The sequence below is a fragment of the Zophobas morio genome, unplaced genomic scaffold (assembly GCF_036711695.1).
Source record: "Zophobas morio isolate AGI-343-1 ecotype UQ-CSIRO unplaced genomic scaffold, CSIRO_AGI_Zmor_V1 ptg000017l, whole genome shotgun sequence".
Classification (NCBI taxonomy): Eukaryota; Metazoa; Arthropoda; class Insecta; order Coleoptera; family Tenebrionidae; genus Zophobas; species Zophobas morio.
The window spans coordinates 17383934-17411667 of record NW_026972122.1 but is presented as its reverse complement, the minus strand read 5'-3'; the positions used below and the strand labels follow the sequence as shown (position 1 = coordinate 17411667).

At 33.6% G+C, this 27734-nt stretch overlaps 1 protein-coding gene across 1 annotated transcript; it reads right to left on the bottom strand.

Annotated features, from left to right (window-relative positions):
• Positions 1 to 1333: 1333 nt before the first annotated feature.
• LOC135130173 (mitotic checkpoint serine/threonine-protein kinase BUB1 beta-like) lies at positions 1334 to 27734 on the bottom strand. Its single transcript, XM_064057523.1, has 11 exons — positions 27561 to 27734; positions 27312 to 27480; positions 27046 to 27250; positions 26770 to 26994; positions 26589 to 26715; positions 23552 to 23797; positions 15418 to 15707; positions 8068 to 8398; positions 5609 to 5993; positions 2790 to 3421; positions 1334 to 2222 (listed from the first exon to the last, which is right to left on the bottom strand). The coding sequence occupies exons 2-11, from the start codon at positions 27437 to 27439 to the stop codon at positions 1582 to 1584; spliced, it is 3210 nt and encodes a 1069-aa protein (XP_063913593.1). The 5' UTR covers positions 27440 to 27480; positions 27561 to 27734; the 3' UTR covers positions 1334 to 1581.

Genomic DNA, 27734 nt, shown 5'->3' with positions numbered 1-27734 from the left:
TGAAAAAAAAAACAAATTAATAAGTTGTCATAGATGTCATGGTATAGTATAGTCCCAGATTGACTTCGTTCTTACGACTGCATCCTTTTGTGGATGAGTTACGTTCCTCTACAATAAACCGATTTTGTCCACATCCATATCTTCAGGGAATGTAAGAGGATCCGGCCCTGTATTTCGAGCTTTTGAAAACTTTAAGATGATTTATAACACCGCTAGTCACACTTTTCAAAAAGCTCCTAATGCTTGCGGTACTTGAGTTTGCAGGTCGTAAAAACGAAGTCACTCTCTCTGGGACTACTACACAACCGTAGAGTATTTAGATAGGTCGATACACTACAGTGAAACCTCCTATAATGGACACCTCCCAACAGCGGACAATTTTCACTCTCCCAACATATAAAATGGGTCATTTAGAAAACAGCGCAAACGGACCTTAATGTAAAGAATCCTCTAAAAAACAGACACTCCCAACAACGGACACGGACAGTAAAATTGACGCATTTTTTTCTTTGTCAAATTACCTCTCCACAACGGACATGTAACAGGTAAAGCGATCCCAAGAGTAGACCGTACAATAAAATTTAAAGATTAGGCCAATAGATTCTCGGTACCAGGTCATAACTCTCTTCACTGCTCATAATACCGAGTAAATATGGGTTTTTCCCAAATAGCAAAGCTGGGGTGCTTTTGTTTGTCAAGTGCGAATGAACTTATAATGCCGAGAAGTTTAAATTAAGCATTTGGAGACTCAGAAAAATTCGCCGTTGGTATGTACATGTTAAAATCTAGTGCCTTCTTTACTCCGTGTCTTGAAAGCTCTTGAGATTCCCCATAGGTGTCCGTTGTGGAGAGGTTTCACTATAGCATAATATATGCGTATCCCTTTTCAATATCTTTGCTAATAACCCAACAATAGTAGGCTGATAACACGATTGGAACTATATCACAAAACTTGAACATTGTCAACAAGTGAGTTATTGATCTCAAAGTTACCAAGTATACCTATATATATATAGAAAACTTAGATACTACAGGGCATCAACGAAGAGTGTATTTCAGCCCTACTTTGCAAAAATGAAATCAATTCTCAAAGCCTCACATTTACCACTTTTTCTAATTCACAAATGACCTAGTAGACTACAAAAAAAAAATCCGATTTAATTTTGATGCAAATGTACACTTAATATGTGCTGAATATCAGTTGCAGGTAATTTTAAAGAACGGAGAATTACCATATCCTTTATATTCAGTTTTATAAAACTGAACAAACTTAAAGGCTCAGTGTATTTTTGGGTAACTTACAGTTTCTGTGCTTAATAATTAATAAAAAAAGTTTCATCTTTTAAATATTTAATTAGTAAACATGCTGAAAATTTAAAAAGTAAGTGTTACATGTTTTTGGTGTAAAATGAAGACTGATAACACAAAATGAGTTATAAAGATTGAAACAAACAGCCTTTGAAAATAACTTAAAAAAATATCTACATTAACTTTTTTTAATAAATAACTTCAATTGATTTTTTTTTAAATATTAATTATAGACTAAACCTTAAGCCACACAAACTAAGTTTTCCAAACCTGCTATCGATTTTTGAGTATATTAATAAGATACCGCAATTCATTGTGATAATCATCGAATTTGTGATTTAAACTGTCTTCTAACATAGCTTGCAGTGATACCGAGTCAGCCGGTCCATCTTGCTGATTAAGTAAAGTGCTGAAAAACATATTCCACAAATCTAGTCTTGCGTATCTTGGAAGTCTACTTGAAATCGACCAATGTCCATCCTTTTTTTGCAGTTGAATATATTTTTCAAATAACAAAACATGTGCCGTGGCGGCAATGCAATACAAATCCGTATGGTAATTCCAAGGTCTATTATCTCTCATTTCACAGCAAACAAAATCTTCTGTCGTCACCTTTCGGGTGAAACTTGCTCCCATTGGAAATAAAGACATATCGATACTACAACCAAAGTCAATCAGTTGCAAACCTACTACATCATTAGCTAGGAGTTGAACTAAAAAGTTGTCGGGCTTAATATCAGCATGGATTATTTTCACTTCGTGCATAGCCTGCACAACTTTCAACATTTCCAAGCAGAAGTGAATACACAACGATTCTTTCATCGAACGTCCAGATTTCTGTTTCACGAGATTAGCGACGTCAAGTAACGAGCCACATGGCATAAATTTTGAAATTAATACTGAGGCCTGGTCACCTGCAAAAAAGGAAGTTAGCAATCAATTAACTGTAACAACTAACATTCTCACATGGCAGCTAAATAAATACAGAAATGGTTGAAGATTTTGATATGTTCACCAATTTTTTTACCAAAGCTTAAACAATTTAGAACACTTTTCGATAAATTGTCATAATAAATTTTTGCAATATAATAAATAATAAAGACACAATTTTTATTAATTGATAATTTCAGATATGCAAAACCTAAGAAATATAAAATAAGTATGTTATGTTGTTACTCTAGACAGTCATCTAAAATGTAAAAAAGCGATTTACGCTATACTTCTTGCCTCTGAAGCACAACCATACCCATGTCACGTGTGCCAAGAATTTTACATGTCTTAACCAGAGACTTTAAATATGTACATATTTAAAGTCTCTGATCTTAACTGTAATTTCCTTTTCTGAAATTTCGATGTGTATAAATATGTATATATTTTTAGAAGCCAAATTATTTCTGTGCATATTTTAAAAGATCATGCGATAAATATTGGAACAATAAAAAAAAATTCACCACACACCAACAAAAAACAAACATACTCACTAAAGTATCCAATTAATACATCCATAAACCTATCTCTGAGCGGACTATTAACTAATCTTGCTTGAAGTTCTCTGCAAATGTAAAATTCCCACTTGTTGGCGGGCTTTTGTATTTTCACTGCCACCGTGTTTTCAGTCCTAACATCAATTGCTCTAAAAACAGTTCCATAGGTTCCCTTTCCAAGCTGTTTGTCTATTACATATCTATCTGGACCTATATTGATAGATTCTTTACGAACCGATAGTTTCGGAATGTAAGGTAAACAACAATAGCCAGGGGTATGTGATCCCGGAAAATTTACTCTTTGAAGTAACTTTTCAATAAGGCTTTGTCTAAATGGATCAGAAGGTACAAAATTGAGAGGTATGACTTTTGCTGGTACTGGTGGGGTAGTCACTGATTTATTTACAAGAGATGTTTTCTGTACCATCGCCATTGGGCTTGCATGATCGCTAAAATCCATCAAATTTCCTAAGGAACTTGACCGCAATGCTGCATTCACCATAAGATTCTGTGCCAAATATTTGTTGTGTTCTTCAGAAATCGTTGCCATGTTAGAATGTTTGGTATGACTGCCAAATGCGGACGACTTTGTAGCATTGCTCGAAGTGGAGCTGGAACTTGAACTTTGGCTAAAATAAAAATATACAAAATTAATACTAAAATTTTCGCTTGCACTGTTTGTTCTTTAAAAAGTTTTAATTATATGTCTCAAATATCACCAACCCGTTCTATAAGCACACCACATCATAGTCTTGCACTTTAATTGTAAAATTATTTCATAAAATGGATTTACTAATGGCGTTTCTTTATTACGTTTTATAATGTGAATTTACTGTTCTACAATTTTAACTTTTTGTTTGCTTCGGGAGCTAACCTATGCATGTTTTTTGTATTGCTTTTGGTTAACTCAATTAGAATAGTTCCCTATGCTCATCACTTACTGCTAAACCACAGAAAAATCACTTTGTTTCTTTCAAACAAGTACGCTATTGGCATATTTTAGTTAGATGTAATCAACATATTAAAAATCAGTGCTCTTTCTTTTTGAATTTTCCCAAAGTCAGAGTGGTTATCTAATAGTGTTGTCAAAATTAATTTTCCTTTCATCACTTTCTTGTTACCTGTGCTGTATAAAAGAATTATGTGGAAATTTATTTTTATCGATTTCCATAATTTTTCACCGTTTCATTGGAATTTAATTATTTTCGCTCTAGATATTTTATGCGGCAAACCTCAACTCCTGTCCAGGTCGGGCATTTACTAATCCGGCACCTTAACTCCAGTTTGCAGTTATCTTCGCCCATTTAGACATGCCATTAATTCCGGTTCATGAAATATCGATCTGATTCTAATTGCACTCATTTCGGACGAGCACACATTCAACTCATTTTGAGTTAGGAAGTGAAGTAAAAATTATTTTAATAATTTAAACAATATTAGTATTCATTTAGTTAAAACAATTACAAGTTGTGCACTACTAAAAGTAGCAAATTCCTATAAATTGTAACATATTTTTCTCTGATATACACTTATGGACAAAAATATGGAATATTTTGAAAGTTTCATAAATTTTTTTAATCCTGTACATTTGTGTAAGGCCAAAAGACCTGAATTTATAGAACGGAATCCACACTACCTAGACCTAAGACAGCGCTCTAGCCGTAGTTTAGGTACTGTACACAGCAGCTAGAGCTCTCTATCGGCCGTCGCTCTTTACACTGTAGAGTAAAATCTAGCTAGATTTGTTGAGACTAGATTTTACAGTTAGAACAGTCTAGCTAGGCTGAGGCCTAGCTAGACTGTTCTAACTGTGTGTGTACACTGTGCCCTAATTTGTTCTAGCTAGGGCAGTCGTCGAGAGAACCTAGGCTTAATCTAGCTAAATAAGTCTAGGAGCTATGTACACTAGAGATCCGTACTGAAAGTTGCACGACTTTTTCGAATGGCATAATTTAGTATTATCTGCAATACATAGTCTTTTTACATTCCTCGACCAACCTCTCCTTTAAAGTATTACAGTATACTTATTTCTGAAATCACTTTACGAGGTTGTCAAGCTATATCAATTTTCTTGAAATTTTTTCAAACCCAAAAGATTACAAAATTTGCAAATATAATTAAATTCTGTATGACAATAATATGTGGATAGATAAACAGAGGTTTAAAATACTAATAATATTAGTTTTTGCATACAGATTGTTTATTACTACATATTTATTTTTTTTATTTATTTATTTTTTTTGTTAAACATTTTCTAAACAAAAAAAGGTGGCTTCCCTCGTCTCTGAAGTACACTCCAACAAATCCCGCTTTTTTGAAAAATTAAAAAAAATAATTTTGCGGACTTTTATTTGTAATAACTTCTACATCATGGAGGTAGAATAAGAGCAAGGAAGATAGTTGAAAAAAGTGCCTAGTGCCGCGTTTTCGGTCTTTTCTAGAATAGGAGAGATGATCAATTAATGATTTAAAGTAGAGCTTACAGCGTATGTTACCAGTACCACCTGATTAAAACCATCCTTACACTGAACCCACTTGTACAACATTTTTTCGCTTTTCTTGATTCAATGATATGTTTATTAAATTTGGGAAGATAGCTACAATTAATTGTTCTAATTTACTGAAATATTATATGCAAGTAGATTTGTGCAAGATTTTGATAACTGTATTTTTCTCTGGATACAATGGAAAAATTTGTAATAACATTTGAAAAAAAAATTCGTAGATGCATATGCAATGTTGGAAACGTCTTCTGGACAACAAGATGCGACATGCATGCACATAAAATATTATTATCGTCAAAAGTGTATCCTTACCCGCCATTTTTCGTTTCTTCTAAAATCGTCGACAAAATCTTGTACTTGTCATCTTCAGGTTTGGAAGTTTCTGTAAATAACTGTTTCTGGGCTTTTTTAAAGGAATCCTCGTTTTTGACTACATATTCTTGGTGCTTGTTTTGAGGTGTGCTAACTTTCATTACATTCAAGTTGAAACAAAACATTTGAGTATTACAAGTGAGATCTTCAAAATTTCCTGGTTCCATAACTTTATCAAACGATGAGCTGCTATCATCATCATAAATTGGCAATCTTTTGGCGCTATCCACTGGAGCTGCTGCTGCTATATCCATTCCACCTCTAGATCCAGTTTCAGCAAGTTCTTCAGCATTCAAGTCCTTAAATGGGGTTTTCATGGCACTGCCTACACATACAAAATAGTTAACAGGATAAAATTATAAAAAAAAGACAAAAACTATGTGAAAAACCAGATTTCTGTAGTATTTATAGTTTTTGAGTCATATAACGTTAGCACATGATTGCCTAACAACTTCAAATTTTATTTAAAAAATCGTAAATCTCACAATTTAGCGACTTTTCATTTCGCAATTATTGTAGTATCATTATTTTAATTCGATCTGAATATATAAGAGAGCCATTCTGAGTCTGGAAGAACATCCACATCACGATTTTTTCCAGTTAACATTGCAGGTGGAAATTCGGCCGTTAATATTGACAAAAGAAGTTTAAGTAACTTTTACTAAATATTATTCCTTTTTCATACTGCAACTCTTTGGAATTTAACACTTTCTTCATTATTGAGCGAGTTTTGTTATCTAAATTTTGTAAATTCATGGCAATGAAAAATGTAAGATTATTTCATTACATCTAGGCTTTATGACAGACAAAAATTCTACTTTGTAGTTGTCAATACACGTAATTATTTTTCTGTATTTGTTAATGTTGGATATGTCATGGACTTGGTTATGATGGTAAAACCGAAAATATGAACCACAATACGCATTTACCGATTCTTGTTTTTAACGCTCAACAAAATTTTTGCTGTCAAGGACCCCAGACGTAATGATATAAATAAGTTAAATTTTTTCATTGCTTTAGAATTAAAAAAATTCAGATAATGGGTACTCATCCTAAATGCAGGTAAATGTTTCACTTCAAAGAGCTACAGAATGAGAAGGAATGATGTTAGAAAAAAAAATTGTTTCAAATTTTTTCTTCCGTTTTAACCCAAGAAGTGATGTCCAAATTTTGCCCCACACTTTCCGAAACACCATGTAAAAAAAATATACATATTATTTTAACAACTAAATAAGCACAAAAAGAAGTGTCTCAAAAATTTACACAAAACCCAAACGTTAATTGTTTTTTTTTAATAAATGTTCACGATTTTTAAATATTCAACGATGCTGTTTACTTTTCCAGCAAGCCAATCGTGTAAAAACCCGAAGAAAATTGTAGAATTTTAATTGAACGAGGAAACAAATTATGGTATCAAAAATTAGATCGTGGCATTTCAAGATTCAACTGAAATGAAAGTGAGGAGGACCTTGAGATAAACTTCAGTTTTTAAATAGAATTACATATATGTTTTCTTTTCAAGTATAAACTAATAAGCAGGCTTCGGCATCACGACGGTGATGGCTAAACTTGGGACAGCCAGTGAGAAGGTGTGCTACCGTATTGAGAAACTGACATTGAGAGCAGAAAAAAAGGCCTTCTTGGGTCAAATCTTTATTACTTTATTTTGATATTCATCACAAAACTACAAGTATCCTAAGAATGCGTGAATTGTGCGAGTAATAAATTTAAATCTGAAACTAATCATCACGTTTATAGATTAAAGATAGATTTCTTTTCTTTTTGCGATTCATGATATTAAGATTTGAGCAAAGTAGTGTGTGGTAAATAGCGTACACGAATCAATTTTTAAATTTTCAATTAAAGCGACTGTGATACTTTTTAAATTGGGTGACATCTAGAAATAGTTTAGAAAACGACCACCGATGACAGCTTAAAATTCGGGCCAGAAACATCAAAGGCCCGAAAAAAAAACAACAAAACACGAGTTGTCCCTACTGAATGATCTCTATACTGTGTACGAATTTATACAACCGTAAACTCTTTGATAGGAGGGCCGTGTTTTCAAACTTATACTCCTTCTACGGCATTCTCCTTCCATCATCAAAATACACCAATATATCGTTGTGTTAGTAACGGGAATTGACCTTTTTATTTTTCAGATAACAAATACAATACGGATTCAGTTTTTTAATTTACAAAAATATACTAAAATATTCTGAAAATTCACGATTGTACAAACTGCCTTCTTGGGGAAACTAGTTTTGTGGTCGATCGATATTGTAAAACGATTTTAATACAGTTTTAGAACTACATAATACAGTTTATGTTGTAGATGCAAACGCAAGGACAACCAATAAAAAATATAGACTACTACAATCTTAGACGCTATTACGTACCTTTTGGCTCCAAATAATGTTGCAAAGCCACGTTTGATTGTTCATAAATAGAAAATTTAGGTGCGGTAGACTTTGGAAAGTGGGTCGTTGAAGTGTACAATGATTCTGCTTTGAAGGAATTCCATAAGTCGAAGTTCAGACCCTCAATAATATTTTCGGAAGCAGAATCATCTAGATTATCTGGTGAGTTTTGATCACAAGCGTTTCTTGATAACAAATTAGTTTCCTTTATTCGATGCTCTTCACTAGATGTTGATACAGTTGAGAAACTATTTATGTGTTCACATTCTTGAAATATGCTTTGATTCAAAATTTGTTCACTTTTTTCATCCTACACAAAAGACAATAACAAATCACTACAAAAAAAATCCGAACTTCTTTGCAATACAATAAAACTAAGTTTATACATAAGAAGTTAACATGTAACACATATATTTTCCATAATAATTACTGTATATGACTTTTATTTGAAATTAATTACATCCCTTTTTAAAGTCTGCCGCATTACAGAAATTGAGATCTACCTTTTATTGAACCACATACGAGTCTAACATATACCGGGTCGTTAGAATGTACAGAAACGGTAAAATGTCTAGAAAACCAATTGTACAATCACCTGAAATTAAGTATAGCGGTACAAAAAGTTGTGCTCTAATGGCTTTTAATTGTTCATCAAAAAAAATTTTTTTGCGTCATTTGTTTTCGAGATGCAAGGCTACCTTGATTTGTTGATTAATGTATTTTTGAATAGTTTTTTTTATTAATCTATACTTTCTTGTATTACAAATCTGAAGAGTTTGTTTGGTTGAACGCGCTAGTCTCAGAAACTACTGGTTCGAATTCAAAAAATCTTTTTGTGTTGGATAGTCCATTTATCGAGGAAGGCTATAGGCTATATGACTGCTACGATCAATAGGAGCGGAGCAGCAATGAAAAATATCGGAAAACAGGAAAATTATTCCTCCTTTCCCAGCTTCCGTTGCTTACACTGATTAAACGGTTAAAGTTACGTAAAAATAATGTATGATGGGATTGATCCCCTCTAAAGTTCTAAAAAAAAGTCCGCGACAGCATATGTCTATCTTTTAATGTCGACCACGGCTGTAGAATAGATAGGTTCAGTATCTTTCATTCATTCCCGTTCCGGTAGGTGGAATAATTTCTTTCCGTACCAGTTGGCCATGACGCGCGTTGTCAAATGGGTCCCTCTTACGGTATTTAGCGGCATTAATTTTTGCCACATCAAAAGGACACGATTATACCGACATAAATGACAACTTTGACATTTAATCAAAGCATTTAATAATAATTTTTATGTTAAACGTTCAATCTTTTGGAAGCGTCTTTGACCATTGTTTACACTAGCTACTATGCGACTTCTCTGAAACCGTTTTTGCAGAACCCTCATACAACGCCCCTGCCCTGAACGCGTTCCTACTCTTCAAATGTTATGAGAAATGTTTGTACAACATTTGAAGGTTAGGTAGGAACGTGATCAGGGGTGTTGTATGAGGTTTTTGTGGGGGCGGATTCGGCAAAATCGCGGTGGCTAATGTAATCAATTACCGAAAAGTTCTTAACCAGTACATTGTCAACTTGTTTTTCGAAGGAATCTGTGTTTATCTGGTCATCGCACATGCTTGTTTAATGATTGTTTACATGAAACAATAGTGCTAGAAATATCGAACAAACCTGCGGTTGCCGAGGTTTGTTATGTATAAATGTACGTTCCTCTCTGAGTTGCCGATCTCGTTAAACCAATTTAAACAGTAATTTCTATCATAATACATCAACTAGAAGTAGAATGACAGTTTTGGCAACCTGTCAGTTGTCAATTTGCCATTGCAGTAGTGGAAAATTTCATTCATAAAGATGTTAGTGTGTAATCGTAATTCACAGATGGCGAAACGATCTAACGCGCGCCAAAGCCGTCTAGGACCACCATATTCTATTCCACCAAATTTCCCTTAGTGTACCAACCTTATATTCTACAGCCGTGATGTCGACTCAGTATAACCTTTTTTATGGTAATGAAATTTGTTCTAAAATAATCTAATATAAAATTCTCGTGTCACAGTGTTTGTAACCAAGCTCCTCCGAAACGGCTTGACCGATTTTTATGAAATTTTTTGTGTATATTCGGTAGGTCTGATAATAGGTCGTAAACTATTTTTTATACCCCTAAATGATAAGGGTGGCCCACCCAAGAAATTTTTTGTTTAATTTTTTTGACAAAATTTTTTATTTTTATTTTTTTAAGATTTTGCATCAAAAAATACATATAACCCTAAATTTTCACCCTTCTACCACCAACCGCCATTTTTTAATAACTATATGAGTATCTTTACTTCATCCACGGATGCGCAATAGCGTTGCAAGATGGCTATTGAATATAATCAATGTCGTACGATAAATTTGTATGTATAATTTATAATTTAATTATATTTATATGCATTTATTTTGATTTAATTTTTTATTTAACTACCAAAATATTCACTAGAAATGCCAAAACAACCTTTGCCGGGTCGGCTAGTTCATTGATATAGCAGAATCATACTTTCTTTCTGATTGAAATGGCAAAATAAATTGTTAAACAATAATTAAATAAATTAATAATTATTAACTTTAATTAATTTAAACAATAAATAAATTAACCAATAACAACCGAAACCAAAATTAAAGTTCTGATTTCTACAAAAGATGCTCAAAATGCTCTCCATAAAATTTTGTAGTGAGTTAATGAGAATTTCTGGATGAATGGTAGCAGTTTCCCTACGTATACATTCCTGTAAGTCTTCAATGTGAATCGGTCTATTGATATAAAAGCGATTCTTCTAATAGCCCAACAAAAAAAAGTCAAGCGATGTCAAATTCGGTGACCTGGCAGGCCACTCAATAGTACCCCTTCAGCCTATTCATCTGCCAGGAAAAGTTTCATTTAAATAATGTCACACTTGACGTTCAAAATGGGGTGGAGCACCGTCTTGCTGAAATCAAATAGTTTCTGCTGGTAACTCCGGATTTTAGTAAACGGGAAACAATCCTGTAAGTTTCGGTACTAGACTTTCCCGCAACAGCCTTAAGTATCCCTCAGAATTATCAATTAAAATTGCAAATTAAATTATTTTCAACGGTAACTCTATGTGATCTTTATTTATTAATTCTTATTTAAAATCATTTATTTTGCCATTTCAATCAAAAAGAAAGTATGATTGCGCTACGAGTCTCTAAATAATTTTTGTACCATCGCTGGTTTTTATACTTCAAAAATAGTAACGTTTACCCGAGCGTAAACGAAGGAAGTATTGTAATCGAGTCCATCCACCAACTCTCTACTTTAACGTTTTTTTGACGTTTCATGACCCCTAGAGTACGAAAAAATGGGTCTCGCGTTTTCCGTCCGGATTTTTATTAGACAGATAACCAAAATTTGGATAATCATCCCTACCAACAATCTTATGAAATTGTATGAGATAATATACTCCTGTACTTGTCCATCTTGATTTTGTTTATTATTACTATACTTTTTTATTTTTTAAACCGCTTTGTTCTTTACGAAGATAGTACAAATCTCTGTTGAACCAGGTGTGACTCAGTGGTACAATGTCTGCTTCACAGACCGAGAGTCGACGAGTTGGAACCGGCGGTCGGCACATCTTTTTTTTCATTGGATAAAATAAATTGAATAGAATTTATGAAGTACTGGCATCAGTATATGGAGGATATATATACATATATACCGTCTTCAGATCTCCAGAGCAGATTAACTGCTCAACGAAATGTATTGTAAGCATTTATGCATATTGGACTTAATTTGAAATTGATTAAATGTAAGTTTTTTAACGACAAATACAGTATTTGCGTCATGAAGTCAACAAAAATAGCACTGGACCTGGTTCAAGCAAAATTAAGGCGTTGAAGAGTTTCCGATCCCAAAAAATGTACACGAGAACAAACACTTCATTGGGTTGGCTAATTAATTACGCAAATGCATATATCGAAGGATTTGTTGTAATGGCAAGATCACTGACTTAGTTAACAAGGAAAAATACACCATTTGTGTGGTGCGAAAGCCGACGAAAAGCGTTTGACGAATTGAAATTACGATTGGTAAATCGACCAATTCTAGCATTGTATAAACTAACGAAACTGAAGTGCATACCGATCCATCAAAAACGAGCCTTGGCGGGATGTTAATGCACAGGCAGTCGGATAAACAAATGCATCATGTCCAGTATTGTAGCCGACAAACTACCAAAGAAGAGGAACGGTACCATTCTGATGAGCTGTGGTAATTTCTTTGAAACATTTCAGGAATTACCTAATTGGGGTAAAGTTTACAGTTATAACTGATTGCAATACGTTTTGAACTACCACGAATAAACGAGATCTTTTACCACGAGTCGGAAGATGGTGGTTAGGGATACAGGAACACGACTTTACTGTGGATTATAGGCCAGGTACTAAAATGACTCATGTAGTTGCACTCAGTCGGAATCCAGTTTCATATGGGAACGTACATGTTTTTTAGCTGTCCAATTAAAAGACAATCGATGTTCCTACTTAAATAAGGTGCTTAAACGGACGTCAAGCGATAAGGAGTAACAAAACTATGGAAACACTGCATGGGGATCACCTAGGATCCTTTGTTAGTACTTGAAGAAAGAATGCCTGTTTGTTGGTCGTGATAGAGCTGTTTACGAAATTCGTATTTTTGAAGGCTGTTCAGTGACCAATTTTCTACATAAAATCATTGAAACTTTCGGAGATCTACGCCGTATAGTCTGTGAGAGTGATACAACGTTCACAAGCAAACGGTTTGTGGAGTATGCTAGAAATAGAGGATTTCAAATGATTCATAATGCTACAGTGACTCTGGGCAAATGGCCAAGTGGGAAAATGTAATCAAACGATTCTTAGTGAAATCTCTACTTCCATAACTGACGAGGAAGAATGGGACAAAGTGGCTCCTAAAGTGAGATTTGCATTAAACACTACCATCAACAGTGCTACAGGCAAATGTGTCTATGAGTTATTTCTTGGTTACCGACCAAGAGGGGTTGGTGAGGCATTTATTAAAAATGTACTGGACATAAGTGAGGGCCCAGTTTCGTTAGATGCACTGCGAGCAGAGGCATCAGAAAGAACGAAAAACGATCAAATTAAACAAAAGGTAAGGTTCGATAAGAAACGAAGTAAACTACGGGAATATTTGGTAGGCGAACGTGTACTAATTCGTTCACCAGCACTAGGTAATGATGGTGAAAGTAGAAAAGTTATACCCAAGTATAAAGGTCGATTTGTGATCACGAAGAAACTACTCATTGACAGGTATTGTATTGAAGAGCTTCCAGAATCGTATCGATTACATTAGCCATACAAAGGTGTGTGTGCTGTGGACTATTGAAATTGTTACAAACGGAACAAGGCAGTGATAGTTCTGAGTTAATGAGTGATGAGCAGACTCATTGAGTGGTGAGCTGGATTATCTCCGTACTAACAGAGATAGTGATAATTCAGACTCAGTACTACTGTATTATTATTTCATTTTCTTAATTTATTATTTATGGCTTTCTTTTCCAGTGTAACAACAGCCGCCTGTAGAGGCGCCGATGAGGGTAGCATAGCCGACTGTTACGAATTCAAAAAGAATGCGGGCGATGCTACTCCCATCACGCGCTCAATGCGTTATCGTCCGGACGATCGGAAGGGAAAACCGTTGAATCATTATGTACGGCGCGCTTTGCAGGAAAACAACAATAAAGACGAGATAGTGTGCTGTTGTTTTTTTGGTCCATTATTAACCTTTTCTGGACTAATTTCTACGTGACATTCTTCCGACGTATTATTGCTGAAAGGACATTTTTACTTATTGAGCGTAAACTAAAGAAGTATAGCAATCGAGTCTATCGGGGGAGTTGATACTCTCGTATTTTCTTGACGTTTCATGACCCCTAGATAGGACCGTAGCTAAGGGGAAGCCAGAGGATGCTCAGTCTCCCCTAGAGAAATGTTTAACTCCCCTTGACCTAATTAACCAAATGTGAATTACAATATCGAAAATCAAAATAAAATGCAATTTTATATTTAATAAGAGGAAGTCGAAGCAATAAAAAAGTCTGGACCACCCATTGTGATCCGGTTATTGCAATTCGTAAAAAATATAGTTTAGTTTAGTTTCTGTTTCAGTCTCAAGTGCACAGTTTCGACGAGCATTATCGCCATTTAGGTAACAAAATATAGCTAATATCAGTCACAGAGTAAAAAAATATTCGGTAGGGATGGGATTCGAACCTACCCGAGAACCCATCAGCGAACCCACTCAGCTACGATGCATTTGATGCCTCGTAGCTGAGATGCCAGAACCGCAATGACGAAACTGCGAAATAGACTTTCTTACTCAATTTCACTTTTCAATTAAAGGGAGATACTATGCCGGACAACAACTTTCAAACAACTTTAGATTTGTTTTGCCTAACTAAATGTACAGGGTGTGTTAGCTGGAAGGGGGCACCTAGAATAACTTTTTTATTTTTGAACCTATATTAACGGAATTAATTTATAATAAAGACGGATTAGTTCTTCATTAACATGAAATAACTGATGAATGAAAATAGGTATATGGAGAAAAGAAATTAATAATAGAATTTTGCCCCACAACCGGGAAGAACTGATTCAGAGCATCTCAGATAAAGTTTGTCTAAACTTATAATCACAAGCCTTCAATTATTTTACGAGATGTTTTATAATTTTCTGACCCTCCTTCGGATGAAGACCCTGTGTAGCTGTAATTTTCACAGAAGATTTTAAATCCGGCTCAATTAGACAGTGATAGAAAAACACTACTTGGGAAATGATTTTATTGCAAGTTAGTGTGGGATAGCAAATACCCCTCATAAAGTAATTGACCGCGTTTGCTTATAAGTTTAGACAAACTTTACATAACACCACATTACTGTGGAAATGAACAGCAGACGTATAAAACCAAATTTTACAAATTTTCGAAAACGTTGAATAAGTTGCACTTCAGGAGCGAGGGAAGTTCTGTCGAAATAACCTTCAAGTGGTTGGAAATATTGAGTAAAAAGGGTCGTAATTAAATTCCAAAAGTCAAATGCTGAAACTGAAATTGTAATGCTTAAAGATACTTTAGGATTTTAGAAATTTTATCCCTTCAATAAACAATATAAAAAACAGGGTGATCGAGGGCTGTACTGTTTAATCGATAGTATCTAGTTACTGATGTTTAAAGTAAATAATAATCTTTACTAAATCATTTTCAGAAGGTTAAGTCCAAAGGCGTGTTGGCATTACTCTATTGAATAGTTTTAATAAAGTTAGTTAACTTACCGTATTTTGCGTGTCCTCAACAATTGATTGAACCGCCTTATTAGTTTCACTGATGGGAATCACTGGTTTCTTTTCATTGCATAGATATCTCAGAGAACGTAATTCCTCTAAACTATATTCGGTGCTGATTTCAGCATATACCTTTTGCTTAGGATACATTGGAATAAATTTGTCATCCTTTGGTTCAGGAATTGTCAAACTAACAATCCAGTCAGAATAGTTTTCGTATGTTGTAGAAACAAAATTGACGCATTTTAGGCTGGCATTGCTGTCTTCACTGTCTTCATGAACTGAAACAAAACATAGAATATATGCAAATATCCAGCTATCATCAACCTGAAGTCAGGCTGTGTGGAGAATATTATAAATCTCCAACCATATATTTCTGAGTGAAATCATAATGAATACTTCTGCTTTCAGTTAGAGTAGCAACAATTTGCACTATAAGAACACTACGAAGAAATCAATTGGGTCAAATTATTGATATGATTGTGTTCAGGAATCCCTAGACTTGTAAAGGACGGAGCGACCACCCTGAAAACGAGAGCGTTCTCTCTCATTCACACTCCGAGTAGTTCTCATTTTTATCATGTCAACATAAATCAGTGAAGTTGTATGTGTATCTAAATAAATCGTTATCTGAAATGCTTGTGGTTTTCATATGTCAGTCTCAGCTTTAATCGTCGATAAGCAACATTTGTGATCATCGAACAGGATCCATATTTCTTGGAATTCTTGGTCTCTTGTTACACAACAGAATATGTATTTAACGCAATTTGGATATGAATTTTTCATTAATTTAAAAAAATAAGCTTATTCGTGGTTTGAACAGGCTACAGCGAAGATGTGTCCCGGTCGGTGCAGCTGAACAAACCTCTTATATCCTCGTGCAAAAAAAATCTTAGATTACCCCTATAGCATGGTCAATACAATGCTATTGAAATGACATTTTATAAGAATTTCTACAGCAAGAATATAAATTCACGACCTAAATCACTCGACATGGTAGCAAATCTAAGGCTTGCAGCCATCTCTAGTTGTACCCCTGAGAAATGGCAAATTTTTGTAAGCATACTGAAGAACTTATTTTGGCCGACTGGAAAAAACATATGAGAAATTTACTGTTCGAAAATATTCCTCCTTTTATAATAATAATAGATTTATTTATTTCCTACACGTCAAACACCCACTTACAGGAAAACCGAAAGGGATTGTAGTGTTAGGTATTAGTTATTACATGCATGTATATACAAAACAAAACTTATAAGCTACGCATAGTTCTTTGATGTAAATAATCATAATAATAGATGATTCATAATAAAAAACAACTCAATTAGTTTTCTAGATAATGAACCATAACATTGGAAATTGTTTTAAAAGTCCCTGTTGATGTCACACATTCCACCAATCAAATTAAAATTGCTGCATATAAGTACTATTGGCGATCTTATCAACATGTTAGTTCTCCAATAGCTACAATAAAACATTAAATTGTTTCGAGCGCTTAATCTAAGTATTAATTTTTTTTTTTTTTCTAACAAAGGAGGACAGTCAACTATTATTCACTATGCTATATAATAATTGAATACTAATTATGGTCCGTCTGGTATTGAGTAATCGACACTTAAATCTGTTAACTAACATACCGTGATCATATCTTTCTTGAGGATATGTACCATCCATTAGGTATGACAAAAATTTAAGAAATTTGCGTTGAACTGACTCAAGTTGCTGTATATAGATCGAATAAATGGGTACCGCTGCAAATTCAAGTTTTGATCGAACCAACGAGTAATGTAAAGTTAATAAAACTGGAATATTAGTAAATTTGCGTCAAGTGCGGTAAATAAAGCCAAACATTTTTTGGGTTTTCGCAACACAATAAGATATATATTCGCTAAAAATAAATTTGCTATCAAAAATTACACCTAAATCTTTGAATTTGCCCAATCGCGATATAACACTTTCGTCTATCCAGTAGTTATACGTCATACGAGTATTGTTCTCTTTTCTTGAGTATGGGAGGTTTGATTTTTTTGGCCCCAGTTAATTAGTATATTTAAATTGTTTTATAAGTGACTGCAGAGACAGAATTTATTTTAAGGAAAAGTTTGAGGTCATCAGCGAAAAGCAAGTTCTCACATGACAGCAGGTTCACGTCATCAACATAAAGCAGGAAAAGCAGAGGTCTCAGATTTGATCCTTGTGGGACACCTGAAGATAGAGAAAGCGCCTTAGAAACATAATTACAACATTTCACACAAAGTTCTCTGTTCACTAAATAGGATTGAAATAATTTCAATAACGTTTGCGAAAAGCCAGAATTTAATTTATTAATTAAGATGTGGTAATTAATTTGGTCGAATGCCTTACTAAAATCAATATATATGGCATCTACTTGACAATTGTTGTCTAAGGAGCCGGAAACATATTGATTGAAGCATGCAAGATTTGTAACCGTGAACCCCTTCTCAACAAAACCACGCTGATAAGATGTATAGAGAGTTAACGGTAAAATAAATACGCTTGTAAACAAAGCGACTCAATATTTTGGAAAAATTGCAAAGCAAACAAATAGGGCTATAATTCTCCGCCGTGGAAATGTCAGACACCGTTTTCCATTTATTGGGAAACAACGAGGACTTAATAATAAAATTGAATAAATACCATAAAGGAGACACAAAGATTGAGGCGCAATATTTTAGTAGAAAACTAGGTATTTCGTCTGTTTGCTGTAAGCGAGTCCTTGGAGTGGTTTAAGGCTTAAAATATTTCTTCTTCAGATATGTTATTAATTTCTACATTCAACCTATTTATGCCTTCGCAATTTATTATACTGTAGCTGATGGCAGCGGAGTTAATACAAGAACTTTAAAAAAAAATTCAGCATTAAAGCGTTAACAATTTCGTGTGGTATGGATAATTCTTTATCGGAGAATGTCATAACTCCTGGAATTGTAATACATATTCCCTTTTTGGATTGAACATATGACTAGAATTTTCTAGGATCAGAGGATACAGAAACTTGGATCTCGCTTAAGTATTTATATCTTTATTCTTTCATTAGGAGAATCTAAAACGGAATCTGATGATGACGATCACCTATACATCCTGACTTAGATGCTTCGAGTGAAATAATGGGGACGAAAAATAGTGAACTGAGCTTGTCTTAGATTTAAAGTTAAATACTTCCTTTTTATTATGTTAACATTTAATAACGCTGATTTTCAAAATAATTACACTAATTAAGCTCCGCCACCAAGTTTACTCCCCTTTATTATCAAATTTTAACCTTTTCCGCTAAGACAAAATTTAAAAAATATGCTAAAAAAGAACATAATTGGATGTTATATATCATGCAATCAAATTCACAACGGTAACTTAAGTAAAATTGGAAGAAGTTTTAAAAATACTAACTCTAAAAATTCTAATTTTATGCTTGGTTTGTTCATGCTTTGGATGTGTTGTACCTACATATATTAAAAATAAATTGTAGCTATGATATTAATGATATTCAACAGAGTAATAAAACATCAAATAAATTAACAAAAGATAAAAATTCGTTAACGGCAAAGTTTATCCTACTATCCAATAAAGGCAATCTAACTTTGGCAACGCGGTTTCTACATTTGTCATATTGAATGAATGAATTCATACTCACTTTTAAAACCGTTTTTAAACTAAAAAAAAACTGCCAAATTTCCATAGTCGACCCTTATGCAGAAAGATCGTGAATGAAACAAAATAATGAAACGTTTCAAAATATTTCGTTTTAGTAGTTCAATTCTTGAAGCAAAACAACGAAATATCAACTGTATCCACATATTTGTGTGCACCAAAATCGATGTAAATTTTCTGAAATCGCAACCTATTATGTTCTTCCTAACACATGTCACATGTCTGATGTTTTGTAAGAGTGATCGGAATCAAAATTACGATTCGTGTAATTAACATAAATGTTTTAATATAAACTGATTGTCATTATTCATTATATTCTATAAACAAAACTACTTTAACAAGAAGATGCATTTCTATTAATTCGAGGAATGAACAAAAATGAAAATGCGTGTAAAATTAGAAAATAAATGTAAAAATAAATATTTTACAACAAATAGAAAAGATTTAAGATTTTTCCAATTACAACAAATCGACGCTAACCTTACAAGACGAAAATTCTATCAAAGACAAACCTTTAAAATCAATGGCTGTTTTTGATCGTTTTTTTATTGCTTTCTCGATATAATATAAAGTTACGTATCCACTCAAGAGTAACTCTCACGAGAACTCTGGTGTTGATTTTATACCATCTTTAGTATAGTGTTGCCATTCCGTATTTCAGAGTTCTACCATTGCAATTAACTGATATATTATTAGCATATATAGATTTGGAAAAGGCATTTGACAAAGTCCCGAGAGAAGAAGTATGGAACGCCTTAAACAAGCGGGACGTTAACCCAAAGCTGATAAAAGTAATAAAAAGCTTATATAAAAACACCAGGAATTATGTAGTAAGTAATAACAATGTATCACAAGAATTCAAGACATATGAGGGATTGAGACAAGGAGGCGTCATGAGTCCAGCACTCTTTACAGTATTCATTGATGAAATCATGAGGAACTGCCGCAACAACGTCAAGAGATTACACGTAGGATACAGGGAAATGCTACCTGTCTACATATCCGAATGCGCATTTGCAGACGATATAGTAATATTCGCGGGAAGCGAAAGAGACTTACAAAGGAATTTAAGTATATGGGATGAAGAACTAACTAAAAAGAAAATGAAAATAAATGTAGAAAAAACTAAAGTAATGGCAATAGGTAAGCAAACAAAACAAATAAACATAAGTATAAATGGAAGGAAGCTAGAACAAGTAAAACATTTCAACTATTTGGGGGTAACAATAGACGATACAGGGAGACAAGAGGCAGATAATACAGAAAGAATCGAAAAATGTAACAAACTATACTACGCAATCAATAACACATTCATAAACAAAAGGGAAATAAGCCAGAAAACGAAAATGAGTGTATATAAAACGATATACCTACCTACTTTAACGTATGGATGCGAGACGTGGGTTTTATCACAAAAAATGAAAAGCAGACTAGAAGCGAACGAAATGAAATATCTAAGACGAGTCATAGGAGTAACGTTAAGAGATCATATAAGAAGTAGCCAAATAAGAGAACAATTACAAAGCAAAAAACTGATGGACGCAATAGAAAACAAACAATTAAGTTGGTGGGGACATGTACAGAGAATGAATGCAGATAGAGCCGCTAAACAAGTATGGCAAGCAAAAGTTCAAGGAAGAAGAAGCAGAGGAAGACCCCAAGAGACATGGAACAACACAATACAAAAAAGTCTACGCAAGAGAGGGAAAACATGGATAGAAGCGAAAGAAATGGCAAGAAATAAGAAAGAGTGGGGTAAATTTGTGCACGGGGAAGAGTGGAATACCTAATAATATTAATTTAATTACAATGTATTTATTTAGTTTGTAACCCTACACCGAAAGGTAGATGGGAGTTGATTATATATATATATATATATATTATTACAGTGAAACATGTAGGCAGACTTTTCGGAGATTGCACTTCGCACTTCGATACTTGTTTGTATTGTGGAAGTCGCTCTTTAAACTCAGGTGGATGTAGTTTTGCGTAACCACTTCAGCATTAGTAAGTATTTCTCTCTAGTGGACACGCAAAGCGTGTTGTTTTTGTTATTAAAAGTCCAGCAACGTCTCAATTTCTCCCAATAACATAAGTGGTAACATGGCTAGGGATTTTGGAAAACAAAGTTAGGTTAACACTGGTTTTGCAACATCTGTAAACTTGATACCTTCTGGCTTTCTTACATTAAAATCTGTGTTTGGAAGACTTTCATTATCCCAGGCCTGGATACGTACCACTTTTTTTTGCGAGACATTTTTAAATTTTGAATCTCTTGACACTTGCGTAAAATTCTGTTTTGACTTAACAGAGGTGTCATCAACAGTCTGTAATTCTGCCACTGTCACTGTACAAAAATTACTAAATGTATATTGGAAATTTTATGTTACCAACACAAAGCAACAAGTGGTGGACTAACAGAAAAACACACTTTAGATTTATATAGTGCGAAAGTGCAAATGTTTTTGTGTATTCTAACAATAGTTAAAATATATTCAAAGGGCGTACAATTAATGAACAGTTGGGTGTACTATCCTAATCAGCGATGCTCTAAATGGGAGTCCAAGAAATGATCACAGCGACATAGTGGTAAAGTGTTAACGGCCACCACTTGCTATTATTTCTGAACCAATATATGAACGATGTTAACTACAAAAACTTATTTGTCTTAATTATTTTTATACCAATATTTGAGGTAGCACTATGCTCCTTTAATAAATCTGGGATTATCTTTTAATCAAAAAGGTACCAAGTAACGCAACACTTTTTTAATTGGTTGTGAGGTGCTTTGTTTCCTTGTTAACTATCCTACAAATTTAGTGTTTAATCAGCGTCAATTTTGGCTTTATAACTAGGGCATTTACTCCGGTAAAACAAGGAAAGGACACTATTTTATTTGAAAAAAAAGAAAAATAGGTCGTGGCGCACAAGAGGTGGGATCTTGTCTTAGGAGCTTAATACCTATTGAAAATTTTACCAAAAAGGATATAACAGAACTGACTTTGTGGTCTGACTCTTGTGGGCGTCACAATACACAATAGTAATATAAAAACTGTATTCATGTTAAAATCAATTTTATAGCAACATTCTACTTAAGAAACGATTTATTTGAAATTTTTTGTTTCGGGACATAGTTTTTTACCAAATGACAAAGATTTTGGAGACATTGAATTGGCCCTTAAATACCAACAGAGAATATACACCACAAGATTACGACAATATTATGTTAAATTGTAGAAAGAAAAATCCACTTATTGTTTAGTTTATGCAGAAAGATTTTTGTAGTGAAACCGATTTAGAGTCTATTGTCACAAATAGAAGGCATACATGAACAAAAAATTAGTTGCTTGAAAACAAGAGTTATTAAACTTACAAAAAATAAACCGCTTTCTATTTTAATGAAAAGTAATCACGAAAATGAGATCTACAATGAAGTTTTGATGCATAAAAGGAAAAGAAGACTTCTAAAAATTTTGGAAAGTTGTCTACATTATGACCCAATGGAAAAGCAATATCGCGTAAAAAGTTGGCAGATCTGAAAACATTATGTTTGTTATGTTTTATTCCCGAGGATGCAAAACCCTTTTACAAAAACTTACGGAGAATAACTGTGAATATTAGTGCAGAGTTTTTCAAATGATATCGATTTCGAATTAGCGGAGTCTGAACAAATTTAACTTAATCAGTTTTGTTTTTGTTTCATGGCAGCTGTTTCTTTTTATAGCTGTAAAAGACTGATGTGTTTTTGATGCGATTAACAAAATAGACTACATTCATAAAGTCATGTATTCTTAAGGCAAAAATTTTATTCCGACATTAATAAAAATTTTCAGTTTTTAATGAAAGTTTACTCTAGTATTACTCAAATTGCAATTTTGTGCTTAGTACGTTTTTGGTTAATATTTTACTGTCGAAATTCCCTGAACTATGCTTAAGTTTTCATACATAGAACGCTTAACAAGTATATTATTTAACTATGCTACAATCGCCGCACAGCTATAGTAATAAAAGCGCCTATAGGGTAAACAACAAACTTAGCGTTGCCATTGGGTAGACAACACGTGACTCAAATCTCAGTTGAATCAATTGGGCTTTAACATGGACTGTTCATGCACTTTTCATGCGATCACTGCATATGTTGAACAATTCTAACATAGTGGAGTTACATATTGCAAATTTTCAACAATCACAACTGATGATTAGAGTATATATTGACAACTCAACTAACTGGTAGTAGAAATAAAAATGTCAATATTATTACTTTTTGTTTACAAAATAGTCTCCTTCAAATTAAAGAAAGTTATTATTATGCTACAACTACTCTATCAGATAATATCGATTAATCACTTAAAGAGGTGTAACAGTTTCGGCAATATATTGCAAGCTTGTAAATGCACGTTTATTCAAAACTATTTACTTAAAGCACATTCTATCTAAACTCACCACAGATACACACCTGTAAATCGTGGTGTACTTCTTTGGACTGCTTGTTTTTGTTTGATTGGTACTGTGGTCCACGGACCAGGTTTAAGAGTATTTTCTTTAGGGACTTCCTGTCTTTTCGCTGCAGTTATAATACTGGTTGGACCTGCCTCGGCACCCCGGACTTCTTCGCCTCGATCTTCATAGATAGATATTGGAACATTAGAACAACTTCGATCTTCATATATTGCAACATTATTACGACTGTCAACTGCCGAGCCTACAAAATAATTATTAGTGGTTAAAGTTGTTTAACAAAACTGCTACTTGAATTTTAATTTTGACCAAATAAACTTGGTCAAGGTCATTTAGACAGAATTTCCCTTGCCCCTGAAGGACAGTCGAACAAGTATAGCTTCTTCGAAAAATTATAAAATTTAATTTTGCGATTTTTTTATTACAATCCCTACAAGTTAAAAAAATTGGTCCAAGAAACTTCACTCGCCCTTGAAGCACAATTCAACAAATTCCGTTTCTTTGAAAAATTACAAAAAAATTGTGTTTGCTGATAACCTTTATAAAGCAAAAATCAATGGTGTAAATGACACCCCGAAGCTCCTACGCCGTGGGGGTGAAAAATCCAAAGATATACGGACAATATGAAATATATTCGAAGCAAATAACCAACGAAAGAGGGTGTATTATTATCAGTGTACAGGCTTAACTTAGATTGTTTATGTTTATACATCGAAAGAATGGCACGTAGAAATTTGTTTAATTTGAATGAGTTGTCTCCTCAAAACAGAAGACTAAAATTATTAATTAAACCATTGCAGACAAGCGAAGAAAAATGTGCTGCTGCAGTGGGAACAGAACCATACGTCTTCCACTTGCCGGGCGGGTGCCATTACCACCAGACCAAGCAACGTCTCCCAATTGCCGGGCAGGTGCCTTTACCACTAGACCATGCAGGCTGCTTATCTTTCTTCGCTTATCTACCTGTTATTGTGCCGCCACATCATAATGGAACAAAATGTTTTGAATATGATTATTATTATTACTATTTGATCATAGTATGTCCTTAAGCACTAGGTGATAGCAGTCTGAAGCTCAAGTGTTTATTTATATTTATACATCGAAATAATGTCATGTACAAATTAGTTTGATTTGAATGAGTTCGTCGTCTCAAAACAGAGGACTAAAATTATTAATTAAACCACAATCGAACAAAATGTTCTAAATGTTATAATTCTTATTTCATTATAGCTATAGACGTGCGAATTCTTCACATTTTCGAGAAAATGGGGTGACTCGTTCTTAATTTGACCAATAAAAAATTTGTGATGACGTCATCAACATGGTTAATACTAGTCACATCACAAAAGAAAAGTAGTCACAGCGTATTACCAATGCCAGAAAAAAGTAAACAGCCAAATTCCGTATCGAACCCACAACCGCAGGTGACCGTTCTCCCCGATACAGCCACTGCGCCACGAAGACTTATATTTCGTGTTAGGAACATAACGTTATTATACCTTGCAAATGTTTTTGCGAAAATTTGGATGTTTAGCGAAAAAACTGAAAGCTGCATTCACCATAAACTAAGAGCATGCCAACCTTTCCGTAGTTAGAAAATACATATTTTAAAAAATTATTAATTCGACACACTTCAATTTGACGTTTTCCAAAATTGGATAACTTTGATTGCAAAAAAATAAATTGAAATGAAACACTGTGAAACGTCCTGTGACTAAATAATCTAGGTTGCGGAAAACACAGCGCTAAATCAGACTCTTCGTGAATGACCCTGTATAAAATTTGAGAAAAATCGGTCAGGTAGTTTCGGAGATTATAATTATTATATCAACTAAAAATCGACACAGACAACAGACCGACGGACGCGGGAGACCTATTTTTCCGTACTCTAGGCTATTTAAATGTATCTCGTGAATTGCCTGAACTATCAATGAATTATTATAACTTGACGAAATCACCAAACAATTACTCTGAAATTTTAGGAGTATTTTGGGATCATAAAAAATGGTCAAACATAACCTTTTTTTTACTTAACCCTTTCTAGAAACAAATGAGGTCATTTAAAGTATAACTGAATAAATATTACTACGTTACACATGCAACATAACATTTTAACTTTAGGTGTAGTTAACATGAAAATTCACTTTAGACTTTAGAACATTAAATCCTATCATTTATCCAACGTTTATTACTAATTTGTTTTTACTTTCACAACTTATGAATAATTAAAATAGGGTAATAACTAGAATTAATTGACTCATGTCTTTCAAAATGTCCATCTTTTAAAAATAAGCAACAAATTTAATATAATAATTATAACAGAAAAGGGGGTAATGAATCTCAGTAAAAGGGCATTGAATTTTCCTGAAATTTTGGGCACACAATTATATGATTAGCGTGCACTCAAAATGATATAATGGTTCCTATTAAAAAAGTGGCCAAGTAACGATGGACTCGTTACTATACTTCCTTAGCTTACGCTTGAAATAGGCATTCTTCCACATCTTTAACTGCCTGAATATCTCTGAAAATAAACAGGAATCACCAGCGTTTCAAAATTACTGGAGCTAATCTGCTTGCAACTTTTACGGCATGAGTGCGAATCAAAAATTTTAACACAGCTTTTGATCTTTTTTTTTTAATGGACAGTTTTCGTACAACGCATGTCAAAAATACCATAACGTTAAGTATGTTTAGTCTTTTTTTTCCAATTGTAATAAAATACCACAGTTAATATTTAGTAACGCTATATTAACGTACATATATGCTAGATATCGATTCATGTTGGCAAAGCACTTTTTTAATGTATAATTTTGAACAATTAATGTAAAACTACGATGCGCATATAAGCATATTGAACTTTTTTTTTTTTGAAAGAAGAACAGAACAACTTTAGTGTTAATAAAATTTGACAAATTAGGTAAGGATATTATAACTTTCAACAGTAAGTAGATCAATAACCGAACTACCAAAATTGATCACTACACAAAGTTTTATGATATCAAAAAACATTAGATATTCAAAATAGAAATTACCGAAACTTCCAGGATGAGAACTACTTGTGCTTCGAACACTGCCCACTTGGCCTTGTTTATAAGTTTTAAGAGATGTGAGGGCTTGACGTTTTTCTGTTAGATCTCTTTCGTTTGGTCCATAAATTATCTAAAATAAGAAACATCAACAGTGCTTCATAAAAAATATATAAAAAAAATTTACGTGATGTCCAGCAGCTATCACGAGATTTTCATGAGCATTTTGTAGTTCTTCATATGGATGTGCAAGCTCTCGTTTCCCACATTCAAATATACGATGCGCATTTTGAAAATCACTTGCGGCTTCATAATAATATGCCCAAGCTTTATACATATCAGCGCAACTTCTACAAATGCCCTGTGCATACATCATGTGATAAAGTTCTAACGGATTTTGTTGCTGATCAATCTGCAAAAATTAGATTGTAGTTTTATAGTAAACTTATTAAAACATACATACATATTTGATAAACAATTTACAAAGTCTACGGTCATCTTTATAGCGACTATCATTTTCAAACAACTTCAAGCAATGTTCCAGTAAGGAATTCAAATTTCCCTCGAGTCCCTGTTTTGGATAACTTTGTTCCACCCATGCAATATAATTATACCAGTTTTCTAGTGGATCATCACCACTATATGTTCTTATTAATTTCTCATATTCCCTACAAATAAATATAGTTTATTAATGTGTGTATAACCTTAACGTTGGATGAAGTATTTTACTCTCTTTTGTGTATTAGTTCTTTTTGATGCTCCAAGTCAGTCTGTGCTTGCAAAGCTATACCCAGTTGTGAAACGTTTCGTCCTCCTCGAAGGGGTTGAATATTTTCTTTACTAAGATCAAAATCCATTTGCCTCGTATTTGACGTTTTCTATGCTTTAAAACTGTAGTCTGTAACAATTGAGCTGTTGGTAGAATCAATTCTGTCAAAATCCGGTAGAAAAACAGCGACGTAGACTATATATCGGTACCTTCTTATGACGTTTTGCCTTTAGTTTTTCGCAGCTCGCTTTGAAATATTTTTGTTCTTAATATTCCGTATGAAATCAAACAGCTAACCCTAACCAATAAGTCAACATTAAAAATTAACGCACATTAACACACTACCATTAATACATTTCAACGACTTTTCGATTTAAATACCA

What these genes read in the sequence shown, in the direction of transcription:
- LOC135130173 (XM_064057523.1), bottom strand. Translation starts at nt 27,439, where the DNA reads ATGGATTTTGATCTTAGTAAAGAAAATATTCAACCCCTTCGAGGAGGA. An exon ending in TTCTCATCCTGGAAGTTTCG is followed by an intron (nt 23,798 to 26,588) that starts GTAATTTCTATT and finishes ATTATTTTGTAG; the next exon opens with GCTCGGCAGTTGACAGTCGT. An exon ending in AAGTACACCACGATTTACAG is followed by an intron (nt 15,708 to 23,551) that starts GTGTGTATCTGT and finishes GTTTTGTTTCAG; the next exon opens with TTCATGAAGACAGTGAAGAC.